General features: G+C 41.1%; 1 protein-coding gene and 2 long non-coding RNA genes across 6 annotated transcripts in view; 1 reads left to right on the forward strand and 2 right to left on the reverse strand.

Annotated features, from left to right (window-relative positions):
• Window positions 1-23,488, reverse strand: part of TXLNG (taxilin gamma) — a 230,039-nt gene that overhangs the window by 151,845 nt on the left and 54,706 nt on the right. For both annotated transcript variants that reach the window (XM_063953939.1, XM_063953940.1), the window contains exon 2: window positions 15,011-15,257. In XM_063953939.1, the coding sequence (XP_063810009.1) occupies window positions 15,011-15,257 (247 nt within the window). The remainder of the gene's footprint in view (window positions 1-15,010; window positions 15,258-23,488) is intronic.
• On the reverse strand, window positions 5,185-6,926 carry LOC135050908 (uncharacterized). Of its 2 annotated transcripts, XR_010241915.1 has the most exons (5): window positions 6,783-6,926; window positions 6,308-6,405; window positions 5,744-5,840; window positions 5,550-5,647; window positions 5,185-5,369 (listed from the first exon to the last, which is right to left on the reverse strand). It is a non-coding gene; the product is annotated as an uncharacterized LOC135050908 (long non-coding RNA). The 2 variants fall into 2 exon arrangements; XR_010241914.1 differs by having other exon boundaries at window positions 6,308-6,926.
• LOC135050909 (uncharacterized) lies at window positions 11,682-13,495 on the forward strand. Of its 2 annotated transcripts, XR_010241917.1 has the most exons (5): window positions 11,682-11,825; window positions 12,203-12,300; window positions 12,768-12,864; window positions 12,961-13,066; window positions 13,247-13,495. It is a non-coding gene; the product is annotated as an uncharacterized LOC135050909 (long non-coding RNA). The 2 variants fall into 2 exon arrangements; XR_010241916.1 differs by having other exon boundaries at window positions 11,682-12,300.

The following is a 23,488-nucleotide window of genomic DNA, read 5'->3' on the forward strand; positions in this document are numbered from 1 at the left end:
TTTACTTTTGTGCCCTGTCTCCTGCGGAGCCGCTATTCCCCATGGTCCTGACGGAGTCCCCAGCATCCACTTAGGACGTCAGAGAAAATTTGATAACATCGATTATAACAATCATTATAAGCAGCGACCACTAATATCCATGTTTTTGTTAACTCCATCAAACATCAAGCCACTAGCCCTCTTTTTTGTCCCCCCTTTCAGGGAGGATATATTTTTTATTTATGTGTTGTTAGGGTCTATAATCTTTGAAAGCATCTGACCCCAGTAAGGAGAAAAAAAATAAGATTTTACTCACCGGTAAATCTATTTCTCGTAGTCCGTAGTGGATGCTGGGGACTCCGTAAGGACCATGGGGAATAGACGGCTCCGCAGGAGACTGGGCATATCTAAAGAAAGCTTTAGGACTATCTGGTGTGCACTGGCTCCTCCCCCTATGACCCTCCTCCAAGCCTCAGTTAGGACACTGTGCCCGGAAGAGCTGACACAATAAGGAAGGATTTTGAATCCCGGGTAAGACTCATACCAGCCACACCAATCACACCATATAACTCGTGATAGGAACCCCGGTTAACAGTATGATAACAATGGAACCTCTGAATAGATGGTTCGCAATAACCCGATTTGTGTAACAATAACTATTTACAAGTATTGCAGACAATCCGCACTAGGGATGGGCGCCCAGCATCCACTACGGACTACGAGAAATAGATTTACCGGTGAGTAAAATCTTATTTTCTCTGAAGTCCTAGTGGATGCTGCGGACTCCGTAAGGACCATGGGGATTATACCAAAGCTCCCAAACGGGCGGGAGAGTGCGGATGACTCTGCAGCACCGAATGAGAGAACTCAAGGTCCTTCTCAGCCAGGGTATCAAATTTGTAGAATTTTGCAAACGTGTTTGCCCCTGACCAAGTAGCAGCTCGGCCAAGTTGTAAAGCCGAGACCCCTCGGGCAGCCGCCCAAGATGAGCCCCCTTCCATGTGGAATGGGCTTTTACAGATTTAGGCAGCGGTAGTCCCACCGCAGAATGCGCAAGCTGAATAGTGCTACAAATCCAGCGCGCTATATCCTGCTTAGAAGCAGGAGCACCCAGCATGTTGGGTGCATCTAGGATAAACAGCGAGTCTGTTTTCCGGACTCCAGCCGTCCTGGAAATATAATTTTTCAGGGCCCTGACTACGTCCAGTAACTTGGAATCCTCCAGGTCCCTAGTAGCCGCAGGCACCCCAATAGGTTGGTACAAGTGAAAACCCGATACCACCTTCGGGAGAAAGGGAGGACGAGTCCTCAACTCTGCCCTATCCATATGGAAAGTCAGGTAAGGGCTTTTTTATGACAAAGCCGCCAATTCTGACACATGCCTGGCCGAAGCCAGAGCCAACGCATGACCACTTTTCATGTGAGATATTTCAAATCCACGGTTTTAAGTGGCTCAAACCAATGTGATTCCAGGAACTTCAAAACCACATCCCAGATCCCAAGGTGCCACTGGGGCACAAAAAAGGGGCTGAATATGCAGCACTCCCTTACAACGTCTGCACTTCAGGCTGACATCCTTCCTGGCTTTGATCAGGATAAGAATGACTTCCTCCGGAATGCCTTTTTCACTCAGGATCCGGTGTTCAACCGCCATGCCGTCAATGCAGCCGCGGTAAGTCTTTGAACAGACAGGGCCCCTGCTGCAGCAGATCCTGTCTGAGTGGCATAGGCCATGGGTCCTCTGAGATCAACTCCTGAAGTTCCAGGTACCAAGCCCTTCTTGGCCAATCCGGAACCATGAGTATAGTTCTTACTCCTCTTTTCCTTATTATCCTCAGTACCTTGGGTATGAGAGGGAGAGGAGGGAACACATAAACCGACTGATACACCCGCGGTGTCACTAGAGCGTCCACAGCGATCGCCTGAGGTTCCCTTGACCTGGCGCAATATCTTTTTTATTGAGGCGGGACGCCATCATGTCCACCTGTGGTCTTTCCCAACGGTTTACCAGCATTTGGAAGACTTCTGGATGAAGTCCCTATTCTCCCGGGTGGAGTCTGCTGCGGAAGTCTGCATCCCAGTTGACCACTCCCGGAATGAACACTGCTGCCAGTACTACCACATGATTTTCCGCCCAACGGGGAATCCTTGTGGCTTCTGCCATCGCCCTCCTGCTTCTTGTGCCGCCCTGCCTGTTTACATGGGCGAGCGCCGTGATGTTGTCTGATTGGATCAGTACGGCTGGTGAAGCAGGGGCCTTGTTTTGCTTAGGGCCTTGTAAATGGCTCTTATCTCCAGAAAATTTATGTTAAGTGAAAACTCCTGTTTTGGACCAGAGTCCTTGGGATTTTATTCCCTGTGTGACTGCACCCCAGCCCCGAAGGCTGGCATCCGTGGTCCCCAGGACCCAGTCCTGTATTCCGAATCAGCGGCCCTCTAGTAGATGAACCCTCTGCAGCCACCACCGCAGCGACACCCTGGTTCTTGCCGACCGGGTTATCCGCTGCTGTATCTGGAGATGGGACCCGGACCATTTGTCCAACAGGTCCCACTGGAAAATCCTTGCGTGAAACTTTCCGAATGGAATTGCTTCGTACGAAGCTACCATTTTTCCCAGGACTCGTGTGCATTGATGTACCGACACCTGTCCAGGTCTTAGGAGGTTTCTGACTAGAGATGACAACTCCTCGGCTTTTTACATTGGAAGAAACACTTTTTTCTGGTCTGTTTCCAGAATCATTCCCAGGAACAGAAGACGTGTCGTCGGGACCAGCTGTGACTTTGGAATTGAGAATCCAGTCCTGCTGTTGCAGCACTTCCCGAGAAAGTGCTACCCCCTTACCAACTGTTCCTTGGACCTCGCCTTTATCAGGAGATCGTCCAAGTACGGGATAATTAAAACTCCCTTCTTGCGAAGGAGTATCATCATTTCGGTCATTACCCATGGTAAAGACCCTCGGTGCCGTGGATAATCCAAACGGCAGCGTCTGGAACTGATAGTGACAGTCCGGTACCACAATCTTGAGGTACTCCTGGTGAGGAGGGTAAATGGGGACATGCAGGTAAGTATCCTTGATGTCCAGAGAGACCCTGTAATCCCCCTCGTCCAGGATCGCAATAATCGCCCTGAGCGATTCCATCTTGAACTTGAATCTTTTGTTATACGTGTTCAAGGATTTTAAATTTAAGATGGGTCTCACCGAACCGTCCGGTTTCGGTACCACAAACATTGTGGAAAAGTAACCCTTTTCCTGTTGAAGGAGGGGTACCTAGATAATCACTTGCTGTGAATACAGTTTTTTGGATAGCCACCAACACTGCCTCCCTGGCAGAGGGAGTTGCCGGTAAGGCAGATTTTAGGAAACGGCGGGGGGGAGACGTCTCGAATTCCAGCCTGTACCTCTGAGATACTGTTTGAAGAACCCAGGGATCCACCTGTGAGAGCCCACTGTGCGCTGAAAGACGGGCCCCCACCGTACCCGGGTCCGCCTGAGCAGCCCCAGCGTCATGCTGTGGACTTACCGGACGCAGGGGAGGACTTCTGCTCCCGGGAACTAGCTGTGTGCTGCAGCTTTTTCCCTCTACCTTTTCCTCTTGGCAGAAAAGATGAGCCTCTAGCCCTCTACTTTTCTGGGGCCGAAGGGACTGTACCTGATAATACAGTGCTTACTTTTGCTGTGGGGTAGCTTGTGGCAAAAGTTTTGATTTCCCAGCCGTAGCTGTGGAAACGAGGTCTGAAAGACCATCCCCAAACAGTACCACCCCTTTCTAGGGCAAACTTCCATGTGCCGTTTTGAATCGGCATCGCCCGACCATTGCCGAGTCCATAACCCCCGTCTGGCGGCAATGGTTTTACATAGCGCTTATTAGTGATGCCAGTCGGCAAATATCCCTCTGTGCATCACGCATGTATAAGACAGCGTCTTTTATATGCTCTATTTTCAGCAAAATATTGTCCCCATCTATAGTATAAATATTATCCGACAAGGAATCTGACCACGCAGCTGCCGCACTGCACATCCATGCCGAGGCAATAGCAGGTCTCAATATAATGCCCGTGTGTGTGTATATAGCTTTAAGGGTAGTTTTCTGCTTTCTATCAGCAGGTCCTTCAGGGCGGCCGTATCCGTGACGGTAGTGCCACCTTTTTTAAAAAGCGTGTAACCGCTTTATCTACCCTAGGGGTAATTTCCCAACGTGACCTATCCTCTGGCGGAAAAGGGTACGCTGCTTAGAAATTATCAATTTCTTATCGGGGGAAGTCCACGCTTCCTCACACACCTCATATCAATTCCTCAGATGCAGGAAAACTACTGGTAGTTTTCTGTCACCAAACATAATACCCTTTTTTGTGGTATCTGGGGTATTATCAGAAATGTGTAATACATTTTTAATTGCCTCAATCATGTAACGGGTGGCCCTATTGGAAGGTACACTAGTCTCATCGTCGTCGACACTGGAGTCGGTATCCGTGTCAACATCTGTGTCTGCCATCTGAGGTAGCGGGCGTTTTAGAGCCCCTGATGACATGTGAGACGCTTGGACAGGCACAAGCTAAGCAGCCGGCTGTCCTATGTCGTCAAACCTTTTATGTAAGGAGTTGACACTGTCACGTAATTCCTTCCATAAGTCCATCCACACCGGTGTCGACCCCGCAGGGGGTGACATCCCATTCACAGGCATTTGCTCCGCCTCCACATCATTATCCTCATCATACATGTCGACACAGCAGTACCGACACTCAGCACACACACAGGGAATGCTCTGACAGAGGACAGGACCCCACAAAGCCCTTTGGGGAGACAGAGGGAGAGTATGCCAGCACACACCAGAGCGCTATATATCACAGGGATATCACCTATAGAGAGTGTTTTCCCTTATAGCTGCATAATATATATATATATATATATATATATATATATATGACAAGAATTACTCTCCCACTGCGCTATTTCAAATAAAACACTAAAATTAATTAATTATATGGCTGCCTGTATCCTCTAAGTTCCCTGTTAGGAGGAACTAAATGTGTGAAAATATGAAATGAAATAGAGGAGATGGCGCCAAGGGAGTTATATCAACGCCCTACCTAAAAACGGACCCTCACAGTACTCTCCGGATAAATTACGTCAGATAACAAATACTAACATAAAAATTTATTAAAACAACATATAAACCCGACACAAATGTTCATATGTATACAGAGTTGATACATTTACATTTCTCGCACAATTTGAACAATCAGTTTGTAGTGATGAGGAAAAAGCGTAGATATATCACTACGATTTCCTCCTTCTCCTTATTGTAGATTCGGAGGTAACATCAGATAATAGATAGATAAATAACCCAACGCGTTTCGTCTTGTTCCAAGACTTCATCAGGGGTAAAATCTACAATTGTAGAATAATAAGTCAACAAATACATAGCAATAAGCATCTTACACTCACATATAACATGACATATTGGTATCAAAAGAACATGACATAGCAACATGAGGAGGAAAACAGAATAAATAACATGAAGAAAGAGGAAAAAAGAGAACCAAAAAGCACAGGTTATGAAAAACATACCTCTTCATTTCAGAACATATTGTCAGCACATAAAAGGTCATTCAAAGATGTATGAACAACGTTTCAATATGACTTGATTGATACAGCGAGGACCATACCTAATTAAAAAAACGTTTAATAACCTTTATTAATTAAAGGACACTTTTTGTTCAATTAGGCAGAGATTGGGATTAATCCAAGGGAACGGCACATACCTCATATATCATCAGCTTGAGTCTGACATTCTGATATTCGAATATGGGGAAGATTCATATGTGTATAGAATCTAACTGGTTCGCAAGCATAAGGAACCTAATAAATTGATTAATTGGGTATTAATTATAAGAACACCTACGAGTTCATAAATAGACCCCTATCTTATTTTGACACCCATAATTATAAAAATTCTGGTATCATTAATGTCTGATCACTAATGAACAGATCTCATGACTAACCCGTGTGGTTTCTATATATGATACAGAACAAAGCCACAGAATTGGCTATAACAAACACCAATGTTACCACTATACAATGATCCTCTACTAAATGATCTGATTATAACCAGCCATTTATTCATATTTGGAAAACCCAGGACTAATTGTATTAACCATCAGTATAGTGAACCCACATGATATGTTTATTAGGGAAACCCATCCTTTATGGACGGTATCACTGATCTATGATCGAATAATTCAAAGAAATTACTCAAAGTGCTACCCACAGGGGGTGTAGTTCATTAGTGCCAATCATTAAAGAAATCTCTATAATATAGCACATACCTCGTCGGTCAGCAGCTTGAACCCGACACTCAGAGACTCAGGAGTGAAGGCAATTCAAATGGGTATAATGTCTAACCAATTTAGAACACGTGGTAGACCTGGTAAATTAATTGGGTTGATATCAATTAGACCATCTATTAAAGTACCAGTATGGTACAAAGAGTTCCCACCCCATGGAGAAACAAATACTCCTTTCACTTAGTAAGGGGAAGATCTATTAACTATAAAAATTATATAAGTGAGTGTATAACTCATACAACTTAGTTTCATATTCATGAATAAATCTGTCATATTTATATAGTGAATATATATAATTAGTGCATATCATATACTCTTTAAAAAAATTACATTTATAAATGATTAGTGGTTAACCAGTCAATAAAATACATATAGTTGGTACAAAGTGTATACTAATAAATGGGACCACTTTCAAAGTTGATAATATACTATTGTAAAATCAAAAACAAAACCTTACCCTCCAGTGGTGCAGTGCTGACAGCCAAGTCTCTGTATAATGAGGCATTGGACCTGATAACCACCCTTTATAAAGGGAAAAGTGATTACATCACTTCCCTTGCAATGTGATTGGTGCTCTATATATATGTGCTCCATTTACTATATCAGAATGGAGATAACTTAACCAAAAGTGCATAGATTTATAATTTTCAAATAATCAAACTAAGTGTATTAACGGTATTATTATGAGAATAACTCCTTAGGAGGAAATACCTAATTGATTAATATTACCCATAATGCTTTTCACTGTCTCTCTGGTTACTATTTAGGGAAACCAAACCTGGCTAAATGCCAGGAATGATGTTGGACACACCCCATCTCATTTAACTCAGTTTCATGTCCTACATATTAGACTGATCCCCTGTGGGTAATTCCCCTTGATCGTATTGCATGACGCTGGAGCTATAATAAATAAATAAATAAATAAATAAAAGTAAAATTAAAATAAAAATGGAAATAAAAATAAAAAAACAAAAAATAAATAAAAATAAATACTAATAATAAAAATAAATAATAATAATAAAAAAAATATATATATTTAAAAAAAAAAAAAAAATTAAATAAAAAATAAATAAAAAATAATAAATAATAAATAAAAAATAAAAAATAAATAAAATATATATAAAATATAACAATAAAAATAAAATATATATATATAGAAATAAACAAACCTAAAAATAAGAATATTGATGAAAAAATGATAAATAATAAACGAAGAAATAAATAAATATAATAAAAGTAAAAATAAGTTATAAACAGATATGTCTGATCTTTATATAAATAAATTAAGTCCTTTATGGTTAAACATGTACATGAGTGTATATATACTGGAAACGTGATGTATGTATGAAAAAAATGAATGAGATGAAGAGTTATCAACTTGAAAATGGCCCCACTTGTACACGTCTGTATGTCAAGTGGTAAAATTTAATAACCAAAGATAAATACACCGGGGAAATCTTATGATTTTTAAAGATCTGACATTCAATTCCTCTACGTGCACATGATATATAATGAAACTACGTTACATTAGTATGAAAATTCAGTACTGGCCATTAACTACTCTGACAATATCTCCATCTCTACACACTAGATACACTTTATCTACATCAAAGGAATGCTATCATATCGATATTCTCATTCAACCCTTTCGGTATAAGAGTATTTAAAGTATAAATCCAGAAAGATTCCCTTCGAGCAAGCTGGAGGTCCCTATCTCCTCCCCTCTTATCTTCGGGTACATGTTCCACCACATTAAATGTTAAGCCCTGAATTTCGGACCTATGTTTTTCCTGGAAGTGCCTGGGGAGGCTATGATTCTGGACCTTATTCTTGATGTTTCGTAAGTGTTCCTGTATTCTAATTTTGAGACACCTCTTTGTTTTACCAATATAAGAGAGTTTGCAACTGCAATCTATCTTATAGATGACGTAATTGGTATTGCACGTAACAATGGACTTTAGTCTAAAAACCCTTTTAGTCTCATCTTTCCAGCAGAAACTTTTTTTGTCGATGAAGCGGCAACAATTGCACTTATTGCAGGGAAACAGCCCTGCTCTCTTCATGAGTGGGTGTTGGTTGGAATTATCATCTTTTTTCCGATGTTCTGTCTGTAATTGACTAGGAGCAAGGATACTTTTAAGGTTCTTAGATCTCCTAAAGACAATACTTGGTCTACTGGGTAGATGAGGCCCTAAAACTGGATCTTTAAGTAAAAGGTGCCAGTGTTTATTCATAATACGTTTGATAGTTCTGTTTTCTTGATTGAACTGTGTTACAAAAGGTCTCTCTCCCCGGTGTCCATCCTGTATACGATCTCTCGTCATAAAGAGGCTGTTCCTGTCAATTTCGGAAGCACGGGCTTGGTCTATTCGTAGAGTCTTTTCACTGTAACCCCTATCTATGAACTGAAGAACTAATGATGATGACTGTTCCCAATATGCATCCATACTGCTGCAGTTTTTCCTAATCCGTATAAATTGAGAATATGGTACCGCGGTTTTCCACCGGGAAAGGTGGCAGCTGTCGGAAGGAATGAAACTATTGGCATCAGTTTTCTTGAAAAACGTTTTAGTACTTAAAGAGCCATCTTCTTCAATTTTCAAAAGAACATCCAGGTAGTCAATGGCTACAGGGTGTTGTTTGTAAGTAAACTTGAGGTTATAATGATTAATTTGAATGTCAGATATAAAACTCATCAGGGTTTCAACCTCACCGTCCCAGATGAAGATCAAGTCGTCGATGTATCGTTTGTAGAATTTGATGTTAGTACATCTAAAATCTCCATCCACATACAGAATTTCATTTTCCCAACAGTCCATATAGATGTTTGCATATGAAGGGGCGAACTTGGTACCCATCGCCGTACCCTGTTTCTGTAGATAGTATTTTTCTTGAAATTCAAAATAATTATGGTTAAGGACAAACCTAATACTATCCACAAGGAAATCTCTCTCTTCTCTGCTGACATTATGGTCTAAAATCAGGATCTTACTCACTGCTTCACATCCTTTATCGTGGGGGATGGATGTATAAAGTGCCTGTACATCCACCGTGACCCACCGGTATGTGGATTGCCATTGGAGGTCCCTGAGTGAATTCAGTAGACCGGTGGAGTCTTTCAAGTAGGACAGTTGTTTTTTTACATATGGTTGGAGTTTTAAATCCAGATAATGTGACAAACAGGATGTCAAGGAATCAACCCCTGCCACTATGGGTCTTCCTGGGGGAGGGATCGTGCCCTTGTGCACTTTAGGCAGATGGTAAAAAACTGGAATCCTCGGTTTCTTATTGTACAGATATTCGAATTCTTCCTTACACAGGATACCTCTGTTTTTAGCGGCATGTAGAAGATCGTAAAGATCCTCTACAAACTTTTCGGTAGGATCACCTATAAGCTGTTCATAGGTCCTAGTATCATTAATTTGACTCAAAGCCTCTTTGACATATGCTGACTTCTCTTGTAGTACCACCGCCCCTCCGTTATCTGCAGTTTTTATGATTATTTCGTCATTATTCTTGAGTTGTTTAACTGCGAGTCTCTCTTGTGGAGTAAGGTTATCACAAAATCTGTCATCCTTGATTTTTAGTTTCCTGAAATCTTCTTTGACTGAGTCAAAGAAGAAGTCTATATGGTTACCTCTAGATTCCACCGGGTAGTACCTGGAAGGTGGTGCTACTAACGGTTTTTTTCTTGGTTCAAAGTCCAATTTCGGCACTGGGTTTTTCAAATAGTGTCTCTTCAAGGTTAAATTACGGACATATTTATTGAGATCAACATATAAGTTGAACTTGTCCACATGTTGGTTGGGAGCGAATTTTAGACCTTTATTCAGTACGGATGTCTGTGGGACTGATAATTTCTTTTCAGTAAGGTTGATGATGCTTGACTGGGCATTTCTCGTAGGAAGTTGATCGCTCTTCTTTTTTTGATGGGCGACCTTTCTTCCACCCCTTGTTCCTCTTCTCCTGGGTGTAGAAGCCTTTTCACCCCCTGAGGGGAATCCAACCTGGTATGTAGATGTTCTCGTTCTTGAAAATGTGGTAGATCTCCCCTCTTTTTCTCCCCTAAAAAAGTCCTTCCTTTGGGGGATACAGACCTACGAAATTCATATCCATTGTTGTATGAGGGTCTTCGGCGTTTACCCACAGGGGATTGATGGTGTTGGTATAATGGTTTCGTCCCATATCTACGTCTAGGTGATCGATAGGAATTTCTTCTCGTATAGTAATTTTCACCTTGTCTATTACGGTAGTTAGGAACATATTCACGTCTGAATACTTCATTATCATAATCCTCAGTGACTTTTCTTCGTCTAGCTTGGACATGATAGTCTCTTTGATAGGGTTTATTAGTGACGTTATTACTCCAATCATGTACCTTTCCATTTATATAATCTAATTTATCCCTCGCAAACTTCTTTTGTTTGCGTGTGATGATCTCTTTTTCAAGAGAGTCCAACTTCTGCTGAAGATCCACAACATCCCTCTTAAAATCCTCATCATCATTAAATTTATTCAAAATAACCTCCAATTCATTGAGATCCACCTCTAAAGTGTCCCTTTGGACTTTTTTTTTTTTTTTTTTTTAAATATATATTTTTTTTTATTATTATTATTATTTATTTTTATTATTAGTATTTATTTTTATTTATTTTTTGTTTTTTTATTTTTATTTCCATTTTTATTTTAATTTTACTTTTATTTATTTATTTATTTCTTCGTTTATTATTTATCATTTTTTCATCAATATTCTTATTTTTAGGTTTATGTTTATTTCTATATATATATATTTTATTTTTATTGTTATATTTTATATATATTTTTTTTTATTTATTTTTTATTTTATTTTTTTTTTATTTTTTATTTATTATTTATTATTTATTTTTTATTTATTTTTTATTTTGTAATTTTTTTTTTTTTTTTAAATATATATTTTTTTTTTATTATTATTATTTATTTTTATTATTAGTATTTATTTTTATTTATTTTTTGTTTTTTTATTTTTATTTCCATTTTTATTTTAATTTTACTTTTATTTATTTATTTATTTATTATAGCTCCAGCGTCATGCAATACGATCAAGGGGAATTACCCACAGGGGATCAGTCTAATATGTAGGACATGAAACTGAGTTAAATGAGATGGGGTGTGTCCAACATCATTCCTGGCATTTAGCCAGGTTTGGTTTCCCTAAATAGTAACCAGAGAGACAGTGAAAAGCATTATGGGTAATATTAATCAATTAGGTATTTCCTCCTAAGGAGTTATTCTCATAATAATACCGTTAATACACTTAGTTTGATTATTTGAAAATTATAAATCTATGCACTTTTGGTTAAGTTATCTCCATTCTGATATAGTAAATGGAGCACATATATATAGAGCACCAATCACATTGCAAGGGAAGTGATGTAATCACTTTTCCCTTTATAAAGGGTGGTTATCAGGTCCAATGCCTCATTATACAGAGACTTGGCTGTCAGCACTGCACCACTGGAGGGTAAGGTTTTGTTTTTGATTTTACAATAGTATATTATCAACTTTGAAAGTGGTCCCATTTATTAGTATACACTTTGTACCAACTATATGTATTTTATTGACTGGTTAACCACTAATCATTTATAAATGTAATTTTTTTAAAGAGTATATGATATGCACTAATTATATATATTCACTATATAAATATGACAGATTTATTCATGAATATGAAACTAAGTTGTATGAGTTATACACTCACTTATATAATTTTTATAGTTAATAGATCTTCCCCTTACTAAGTGAAAGGAGTATTTGTTTCTCCATGGGGTGGGAACTCTTTGTACCATACTGGTACTTTAATAGATGGTCTAATTGATATCAACCCAATTAATTTACCAGGTCTACCACGTGTTCTAAATTGGTTAGACATTATACCCATTTGAATTGCCTTCACTCCTGAGTCTCTGAGTGTCGGGTTCAAGCTGCTGACCGACGAGGTATGTGCTATATTATAGAGATTTCTTTAATGATTGGCACTAATGAACTACACCCCCTGTGGGTAGCACTTTGAGTAATTTCTTTGAATTATTCGATCATAGATCAGTGATACCGTCCATAAAGGATGGGTTTCCCTAATAAACATATCATGTGGGTTCACTATACTGATGGTTAATACAATTAGTCCTGGGTTTTCCAAATATGAATAAATGGCTGGTTATAATCAGATCATTTAGTAGAGGATCATTGTATAGTGGTAACATTGGTGTTTGTTATAGCCAATTCTGTGGCTTTGTTCTGTATCATATATAGAAACCACACGGGTTAGTCATGAGATCTGTTCATTAGTGATCAGACATTAATGATACCAGAATTTTTATAATTATGGGTGTCAAAATAAGATAGGGGTCTATTTATGAACTCGTAGGTGTTCTTATAATTAATACCCAATTAATCAATTTATTAGGTTCCTTATGCTTGCGAACCAGTTAGATTCTATACACATATGAATCTTCCCCATATTCGAATATCAGAATGTCAGACTCAAGCTGATGATATATGAGGTATGTGCCGTTCCCTTGGATTAATCCCAATCTCTGCCTAATTGAACAAAAAGTGTCCTTTAATTAATAAAGGTTATTAAACGTTTTTTTAATTAGGTATGGTCCTCGCTGTATCAATCAAGTCCCATTGAAATATTGAAACGTTGTTCATACATCTTTGAATGACCTTTTATGTGCTGACAATATGTTCTGAAATGAAGAGGTATGTTTTTCATAACCTGTGCTTTTTGGTTCTCTTTTTTCCTCTTTCTTCATGTTATTTATTCTGTTTTCCTCCTCATGTTGCTATGTCATGTTCTTTTGATACCAATATGTCATGTTATATGTGAGTGTAAGATGCTTATTGCTATGTATTTGTTGACTTATTATTCTACAATTGTAGATTTTACCCCTGATGAAGTCTTGGAACAAGACGAAACGCGTTGGGTTATTTATCTATCTATTATCTGATGTTACCTCCGAATCTACAATAAGGAGAAGGAGGAAATCGTAGTGATATATCTACGCTTTTTCCTCATCACTACAAACTGATTGTTCAAATTGTGCGAGAAATGTAAATGTATCAACTCTGTATACTTATGAACATTTGTGTCGGGTTTATATGTTGTTTTAATAAATTTTTATGTTAGTATTTGTTATCTGACGTAATTTATCCGGAGAGTACTGTGAGGGTCCGTTTTTAGGTAGGGCGTTGATATAACTCCCTTGGCGCCATCTCCTCTATTTCATTTCATATTATATATATATATATATATATATATATATATATATATATATATATATATATATATATATATATATATATATATATACTGCGCCTAATTTGTGCCCCCCCTCTCTTTTTAACCCTTTTCTGTAGTGCAGGACTGCAGGGGAGAGCCAGGGAGCGATCCCTCCAGCAGAGCTGTGAGGGAAAATGGCGCCAGTGTGCTGAGGGAGATGGCTCCGCCCCTTTTTCTGCGGGCTTTCTCCCGCTATTGTAAAAGTTCTGGCAGGGGTTAATAAACACCTATATAGCCCCTGGGGCTATATATGGTGTCAGTTCGCCAGCCAAGGTGTTAATATTGCTGCTCAGGGCGCCCCCCCCCCAGCGCCCTGCACCCATCAGTGACCGCAGTGTGTGGTGTGCATGAGGAGCAATGGCGCACAGCTGCAGTGCTGTGCGCTACCTTGGAGAAGACAGAAGTCTTCAGCCGCCGATTTTCCGGACCACCTTCTTGCTTCTGGCTCTGTAAGGGGGACGGCGGCGCGGCTCCGGGAACGGACGACGAGGTCGGGTCCTGTGTTCGATCCCTCTGGAGCTAATGGTGTCCAGTAGCCTAAGAAGCCCAAGCTACCACCACTTAGGTAGGTTCGCTTCTTCTCCCCTTAGTCCCTCGGTGCAGTGAGCCTGTTGCCAGCAGGTCTCACTGAAAATAAAAAACCTAACATATACTTTCTTCCTAGGAGCTCAGGAGAGCCCCTAGTGTGCATCCAGCTCAGCCGGGCACAGAAATCTAACGGAGGCTTGGAGGAGGGTCATAGGGGGAGGAGCCAGTGCACACCAGATAGTCCTAAAGCTTTCTTTAGATGTGCCCAGTCTCCTGCGGAGCAGTCTATTCCCCATGGTCCTTACAGAGTCCCCAGCATCCACTAGGACGTCAGAGAAAATATATATTTCCGTATCGTACAAATAACTCTTTATCCTCCTTATATATATTATGCTAATAAGAAATAAAGGTTACTTTTAATTATATACATCATATCTTTACATCACATTTTTTCTAAATCTATTTAAAAGAGTGCTCCAAAAAGAAATTCTCTATGGGGCTAGACCCCAAAAAAAGTATATTCATGTGAAACTTAAATGGCTGCTGTCCATCATATCTGAAATCAACAATCCCTGCTTTTTACATGTATGAGCAGCACAACTTTGAAAAGAAGACCGTTACATAGACTGAATATCTATTATTAATATACTTGTGCGCACACATGTACTATACTATACTGTACATTTGGTTATTACTAATAAAAAATGATTTTCTTGAAATGGGACTTAACTGAAATGAGCAAAAAATAAATACATAAGTGTTAGTAAATAATAAAGTATTAATCAATGCATTTAGATTACTTTAAAAAAAAAAAAAAAACCTGTAGTATTTTATACCCAATGTTTTTTCTTTATTATTCTCACTTCCGGAGTCTTGCTGACCATCAGGTGGGCCCAGTCTGGTGTCTTCTCTTCCTGGAGTTTCCTCACGGGACTCTTTTACCAAGAAGTTTGACACCAGCGTCTCTTCAATATTTGTGCTCTGGGACAGTTCTTTGCCATTGGTCACGGATATAGACAACCTGGTATTCAGGTCAGAGTTATTCTCACCAAGTTTTAAGGAATCGCTTTCAGCCATCAATATCTAATCAAAGGAAACAAAAAAGTAAATATCACAATTAGAAGACATAACCGAAAAGTAACCACCTGCAAACACATTATTCATAGTTGAACAGGTAAATGTACAATATAATGTTAAATTTACAGAAGTTGTGGTGACATGTTAAGAACTTTCATTTTATATTTACTGTACATCAACCGAATAGAAATCACACTACACAAATTGCTTAACAAATTGGTTGCTAATAAGCCACTACAGGAAGCGTAAGAAAAGATGCATTATGTACACTTTTACACATTGTGTAGACGTACATGGAATGAATAAAAGTAGGAGTTATTATTATGGTGTTTTCTTTGCAAGATAGCTACAACTATACAAAAATGTGCAAGCCTGGGGTGAGATCGGGCCATGAGTAGAGGTCCACATGTTTACAACGCAGCTCGCCCACCCCTACAGCTAATTAAACTGAATCCTTAGATTGTTCTAGAATGCATATTAGCAATTGCTAATGGCAATAAAAATACTATTAAAGTAAATTTTCAAACACATGAGAAAATTTTTATATAATAATAATATATATATAAATATATATATATATATATATATATATATATATATATATATATATATATATATATATATATATAGAGAGAGATATAGAGAGAGATATAGAGAGAGATATAGAGAGATATAGAGAGAGATATATATTTATAGAGATAGATATATTTATAGATATAGATATATAGATAGATAGATAGATAGAGATATATATATCTATATCTATCTCTATAAATATATATATATATCTATAAATATCTCTATCTATATATATATATATATATATATATATATATATATATATATATATCTATAAATATCTCCATCTATCTCTATATTATATATATATATATATATATATATATATATCTCTATAAATATATATATATATATATATATATTTATAGAGATATATTTAGAGATAGATATCTCTATCTATCTATCTCTATAAAATAAGAATTTACTTACCGATAATTCTATTTCTCATAGTCCGTAGTGGATGCTGGGGACTCCGAAAGGACCATGGGGAATAGCGGCTCCGCAGGAGACTGGGCACAAAGTAAAAGCTTTAGGACTAGCTGGTGTGCACTGGCTCCTCCCCCTATGACCCTCCTCCAAGCCTCAGTTAGGATACTGTGCCCGGACGAGCGTACACAATAAGGAAGGATTTTGAATCCCGGGTAAGACTCATACCAGCCACACCAATCACACCGTACAACTTGTGATCTGAACCCAGTTAACAGCATGATAACAGAAGGAGCCTCTGAAAAGATGGCTCACAACAACAATAACCCGATTTTTGTAACAATAACTATGTACAAGTAATGCAGACAATCCGCACTTGGGATGGGCGCCCAGCATCCACTACGGACTATGAGAAATAGAATTATCGTTAAGTAAAATCTTATTTTCTCTAACGTCCTAGTGGATGCTGGGGACTCCGAAAGGACCATGGGGATTATACCAAAGCTCCCAAACGGGCGGGAGAGTGCGGATGACTCTGCAGCACCGAATGAGAGAACTCCAGGTCCTCCTCAGCCAGGGTATCAAATTTGTAGAATTTAGCAAACGTGTTTGCCCCTGACCAAGTAGCTGCTCGGCAAAGTTGTAAAGCCGAGACCCCTCGGGCAGCCGCCCAAGATGAGCCCACTTTCCGTGTGGAATGGGCTTTTACAGATTTTGGCTGTGGCAGGCCTGCCACAGAATGTGCAAGCTGAATTGTACTACAAATCCAACAAGCAATCGTCTGCTTAGAAGCAGGAGCACCCAGCTTGTTGGGTGCATACAGGATAAACAGCGAGTCAGATTTTCTGACTCCAGCCGTCCTGGAAACATATATTTTCAGGGCCCTGACTACGTCCAGCAACTTGGAATCCTCCAAGTCCCTAGTAGCCGCAGGCACCACAATAGGTTGGTTTAAGTGAAATGCTGAAACCACCTTAGGGAGAAATTGAGGACGAGTCCTCAATTCTGCCCTGTCCGTATGAAAAATTAGGTAAGGGCTTTTATAGGATAAAGCCGCCAATTCTGATACACGCCTGGCTGAAGCCAGGGCTAACAGCATTACCACTTTCCATGTGAGATATTTCAAGTCCACAGTGGTGAGTGGTTCAAACCAATGTGATTTTAGGAATCCCAACACTACATTGAGATCCCAAGGTGCCACTGGAGGCACAAAAGGAGGCTGTATATGCAGTACTCCCTTGACAAACGTCTGAACATCAGGAACAGAAGCTAGTTCTTTTTGGAAGAATATCGACAGGGCCGAAATTTGAACCTTAATGGACCCTAATTTGAGGCCCATAGACAGTCCTGTTTGCAGGAAATGCAGGAATCGACCCAGTTGAAATTCATCCGTAGGGGCCTTCCTGGCCTCGCACCACGCAACATATTTACGCCAAATACGGTGATAATGTTGTACGGTTACATCCTTCCTGGCTTTGATCAGGGTAGGGATGACTTCATCCGGAATGCCTTTTTCCTTCAGGATCCGGCGTTCAACCGCCATGCCGTCAAACGCAGCCGCGGTAAGTCTTGGAACAGACATGGTCCCTGCTGGAGCAGGTCCTGTCTTAGAGGTAGAGGCCACGGGTCTTCCGTGAGCATCTCTTGAATTTCCGGGTACCAAGTCCTTCTTGGCCAATCCGGAGCCACGAGTATAGTCTTCACTCCTCTCCTTCTTATGATTCTCAGTACTTTTGGTATGAGAGGAAGAGGAGGGAACACATACACTGACCGGTACACCCACGGTGTTACCAGAGCGTCCACAGCTATTGCCTGAGGGTCCCTTGACCTGGAGCAATATCTGTCCAGTTTTTTGTTGAGGCGAGACGCCATCATGTCCACCTTTGGTTTTTCCCAACGGTTTACAATCATGTGGAAGACTTCTGGGTGAAGTCCCCACTCCCCCGGGTGAAGATCGTGTCTGCTGAGGAAGTCTGCTTCCCAGTTGTCCACTCCCGGAATGAACACTGCTGACAGTGCTATCACATGATTTTCCGCCCAGCGAAGAATCCTTGCCACTTCCGTCATTGCCCTCCTGCTTCTTGTGCCGCCCTGTCTGTTTACGTGGGCGACTGCCGTGATGTTGTCCGACTGGATCAATACTGGCTGACCCTGAAGCAGAGGCCTTGCCTGACTTAGGGCATTGTAAATGGCCCTTAGTTCCAGGATATTTATGTGAAGTGACGTTTCCATGCTTGACCACAAGCCCTGGAAATTTTTTCCCTGTGTGACTGCTCCCCAGCCTCTCAGGCTGGCATCCGTGGTCACCAGGACCCAATCCTGAATGCCGAATCTGCGGCCCTCTAGGAGATGAGCACTCTGTAACCACCACAGGAGAGACACCCTTGTCCTTGGAGACAGGGTTATCCGCTGATGCATTTGAAGATGCGATCCAGACCATTTGTCTAGCAGATCCAACTGAAAAGTTCTTGCGTGGAATCTGCCGAATGGAATCGCTTCGTAAGAAGCCACCATCTTTCCCAGGACCCTTGTGCACTGATGCACTGACACCTGGCCTGGTCTTATGAGTTTCCTGACTAGGTCGGATAACTCCCTGGCTTTCTCTTCCGGGAGAAACACCTTTTTCTGTACGGTGTCCAGAATCATCCCTAGGAACAGCAGACGTGTCGTCGGAATAAGCTGCGATTTTGGAATATTTAGAATCCATCCGTGCTGTCGTAGTATTATTTGAGATAGTGCTACTCCGACCTCTAACTGTTCTCTGGACCGTGCCCTTATCAGGAGATCGTCCAAGTAAGAGATAATTAAGACGCCTTTTCTTCGAAGAAGAATCATCATTTCGGCCATTACCTTGGTAAAGACCCGGGGTGCCGTGGACAATCCAAACGGCAGCGTCTGAAACTGATAGTGACAGCTCTGTACCACAAACCTGAGGTACCCTTGGTGAGAAGGGCAAATTGGGACATGGAGGTAAGCATCCTTGATGTCCAGAGACACCATGTAGTCCCCTTCTTCCAGGTTCGCTATCACTGCTCTGAGTGACTCCATCTTGAACTTGAACCTTTTTATGTAAGTGTTCAAGGCTTTCAGATTTAAAATGGGTCTCACCGAGCCGTCCGGCTTCGGTACCACAAACAGCGTGGAGTAATACCCCTTTCCCTGTTGTAGGAGGGGTACCTTGATTTTCACTTGCTGGGAATACAGCTTGTGAATGGCTTCCAATACCACCTCCCTGTCGGGGGTAGACGTTGGTAAAGCAGACTTCAGGAACCGGCGAGGGGGAGACGTCTCGAAATCCAATTTGTACCCCTGAGATACTACCTGCAGGATCCAGGGGTCCACTTGCGAGTGAGCCCACTGCGCGCTGAAATTCTTGAGACGGGCCCCCACCGTGCCCGAGTCCGCTTGTAAGGCCCCAGCGTTATGCTGAGGACTTGGCAGAAGCGGGGGGGGGGGCTTCTGTTCGTGGGAAGAAGCTGTCTGTTGCAGTCTTTTTCCCCTTCCTCTGCCCCGGGGCAGATATGAGTGGCCTTTTGCCCGCTTGCCCTTATGGGGACGAAAGGACTGAGCCTGAAAAGACGGTATCTTTTTCTGCTGCGAGGTGACTTGGGGTAAAAAGGTGGATTTCCCAGCCGTTGCCGTGGCCACCAGGTCCGATAGACCGCCCCCAAATAACTCCTCCCCTTTATACGGCAATACTTCCATATGCCGTTTGGAATCCGCATCCCCTGACCACTGTCGCGTCCATAATCCTCTTCTGGCAGAAATGGACATCGCACTTACTCTTGATGCCAGAGTGCAAATGTCTCTCTGTGCATCTCGCATATATCGGAATGCATCCTTTAAATGCTCTATAGTCAATAATATATTGTCCCTGTCCAGGGTATCAATATTTTCAGTCAGGGAATCCGACCAAGCCACCCCAGCACTGCACATCCAGGCTGAGGCGATTGCTGGTCGCAGTATAACACCAGTATGTGTGTATATACTTTTAAGGATATTTTCCAGCCTCATATCTGCTGGCTCCTTAAGGGCGGCCGTTTCTGGAGACGGTAACGCCACTTGTTTTGATAAGCGTGTGAGCGCCTTATCCACCCTAGGGGGTGTTTCACAACGAGCCCTAACCTCTGGTGGGAAGGGATATAGTGCCAATAATTTTTTAGAAATTAGCAGTTTTTTGTCGGGGGTAACCCACGCTTCATCACACACTTCATTCAATTCATCTGATTCAGGAAAAACTACGGGTAGTTTTTTCACACCCCACATAATACCCCTTTTTGTGGTACTTGCAGTATCCGAGATGTGCAAAACCTCCTTCATTGCCGTGATCATGTAACGTGTGGCCCTACTGGAAAATACGTTTGTTTCTTCACCGTCGACACTGGAGTCAGTGTCTGTGTCTGGGTCCGTGTCGACCCACTGAGGTAACGGGCGTTTAATAGCCCCTGACGGTGTTTGAGACGCCTGGACAGGCACTAACTGAGCTGCCGGCTGTCTCATGTCGTCAGTTTTCTGTAATGTGCCGACACGGTCACGTAATTCCTTAATTACGGCCATCCATTCAGGTGTCTACTCCCTAGGGGGTGACATCACCATTATAGGCAATTGCTCCGCCTCCACATCATTTTCCTCCTCATATATGTCGACACACACGTACCGATACCCAGCACACACACAGGGAATGCTCTGATAGAGGACAGGACCCACTTAGCCCCTTGGGGAGACAGAGGGAGAGTTTGCCAGCACACACCAGAGCGCTATATATGTATAGGGACAACCTTACAATAAGTGTCTATCCCTTATAGATGCTTATATCTGTTATTTTGCCAAATAAGTGCCCCCCTCTTTTTTTTACCCTGTTTCTGTAGTTGCAGGATGCAGGGGAGATTCTGGGAGCCTTCCTACCAGCGGAGCTGTGTGGGAAAAATGGCGCTGTGTGCTGAGGAGATAGGCCCCGCCCCCTTCACGGCGGGCTCTTCTCCCGCTTTTTTCTGGAAAACTGGCAGGGGTTAAATACATCCATATAGCCCAGGAGCTATATGTGATGTATTTTTTGCCAAATAAGGTAAATTCATTGCTTCCCAGGGCGCCCCCCCCCAGCACCCTGCACCCTCAGTGACCGAAGTGTGAAGTGTGCTGAGAGCAATGGCGCACAGCTGCAGTGCTGTGCGCTACCTTATGAAGACAGGAAAGTCTTCTGCCGCCGATTTATGGACCTCTTCTTGCTTCAGCATCTGTAAGGGGGCCGGCGGCGCGGCTCCGGGACCCATCCATGGCTGGGCCTGTGATCGTCCCTCTGGAGCTAATGTCCAGTAGCCTAAGAAGCCCAATCCACTCTGCACGCAGGTGAGTTCGCGTCTTCTCCCCTTAGTCCCTCGATGCAGTGAGCCTGTTGCCAGCAGGTCTCACTGAAAATAAAAAACCTATTTAAACTTTTACTCTAAGCAGCTCAGGAGAGCCACCTAGATTGCACCCTTCTCGTTCGGGCACAAAATCTCAACTGAGGCTTGGAGGAGGGTCATGGGGGGAGGAGCCAGTGCACACCAGCTAGTCCTAAAGCTTTTACTTTGTGCCCAGTCTCCTGCGGAGCCGCTATTCCCCATGGTCCTTTCGGAGTCCCCAGCATCCACTAGGACGTTAGAGAAATATATATATATATATATATATATATATATATATATATATATATATATATATATATATATATATATATATATATATATATATATATATATATATATATATATCTCTATATATATCTCTATAAATATATATATATCTCTAATCTATATCTATCTATATATCTATATCTATATATATATATCCAGAAAGTCCACACTCACTGCTCCAATTTGCAACCTGGGCGGTGCTCCATAACAGATTCACAAGAGATCCAAAAATATATCCGAAAAAAGATACAGGCACTCACCACTTCCTTGATGATGAAAACTTTATTGGTGTGTCTCACATAAAGACAGTTAACAGCATGTCAGCAAAAGGTGTCGACGTTTCGGCTCCATCTGAGCCTTTTTCAAGACTAACAAGATTACAGCAGGTTCTCACCCAGCAGCCCATGACACAATGAACCCTGGAGCACTTTTATAGCAGAGGCATATCACAAACACCGCCCATCAATCATCCAACAGGAAATGACAAAAAACACTGGTATTCAAGTGTTTAACATGTGTAATCAAGGATACATGTGCAGCCAATCGAATGTCATATAACATCAACTAATTACACAACATGTGAACACAATCACAACCATTTAAAACCAAAAGAACAACCGATAGCGGCTGATAGTCGCGTTACCGGAAGTATTGTGCGTTCCATTGCCAGTGGAACGCACACGTCTATCCGGCGGAAGTGGATGTAGCAGACGTGACGTGCGCTTCACTGTGTATGTGCTAAATGGCAAAGGACGGCTGTACGTCGTTACTAAGCAACCCGACTAACGCCAGTATAAATGATCACATGACAGACCAAAACACATAAGTGAATATGTATTAATATAGTCATAAAAAGTATGTAATAAGGAGCGCAAGCACGGGAATAATTCATAGATGTATTAAACATAGGGCAAGGGCTCCATATTAGTCCTGAGTGCGGAACAAGCATTAACCACATCAAACATCTTCTTAGTTTGATTTCAATAGATGACAAATAATTATTGCATAATGGTTCATGTTTACTGTTGTCAAAAACTTCATTCCTAAGATAAAAGCTTGTTAACCGCCTATCACTGACCAAAAGAACCACACATTCTCGCCTTTATACATACATATATACATATATATATATATATATATATATATATATATATATATATATATATATATAAAATAATTCATAATAACTTATACAGCTTAGCTGAGAAATGTGTAATAGAAGTTTAAAACACATAATATGGATATAAATGGAACCCAGGACTTAATGGAGACCGTATTGGGTGTGTGATATTGCCTCTGCCACTAGGTGAACCAGAGTGATCACCAACACAAAAGACAAGAAAATCACAAACAAGACAACACACATAATTGTAAACATACATTATGAAAAGTACGGATATTAAAAAAGTCTAGTCATAGCCCTATCCAAGAAAAATATTGAATGGATTTGCCTCATTTAGGCCCCGTGGTGTCAGAGTGTCCAGCTCATATATCCATTTAGCCTCTCGTTGTCGTAACTGCCTCTCCCAGTCACCCCCACGTGGAGGTTTTGGTACATGATCA

The sequence above is a fragment of the Pseudophryne corroboree genome, chromosome 2 (assembly GCF_028390025.1).
Source record: "Pseudophryne corroboree isolate aPseCor3 chromosome 2, aPseCor3.hap2, whole genome shotgun sequence".
In the NCBI taxonomy this organism is placed as follows: domain Eukaryota; kingdom Metazoa; phylum Chordata; class Amphibia; order Anura; family Myobatrachidae; genus Pseudophryne; species Pseudophryne corroboree.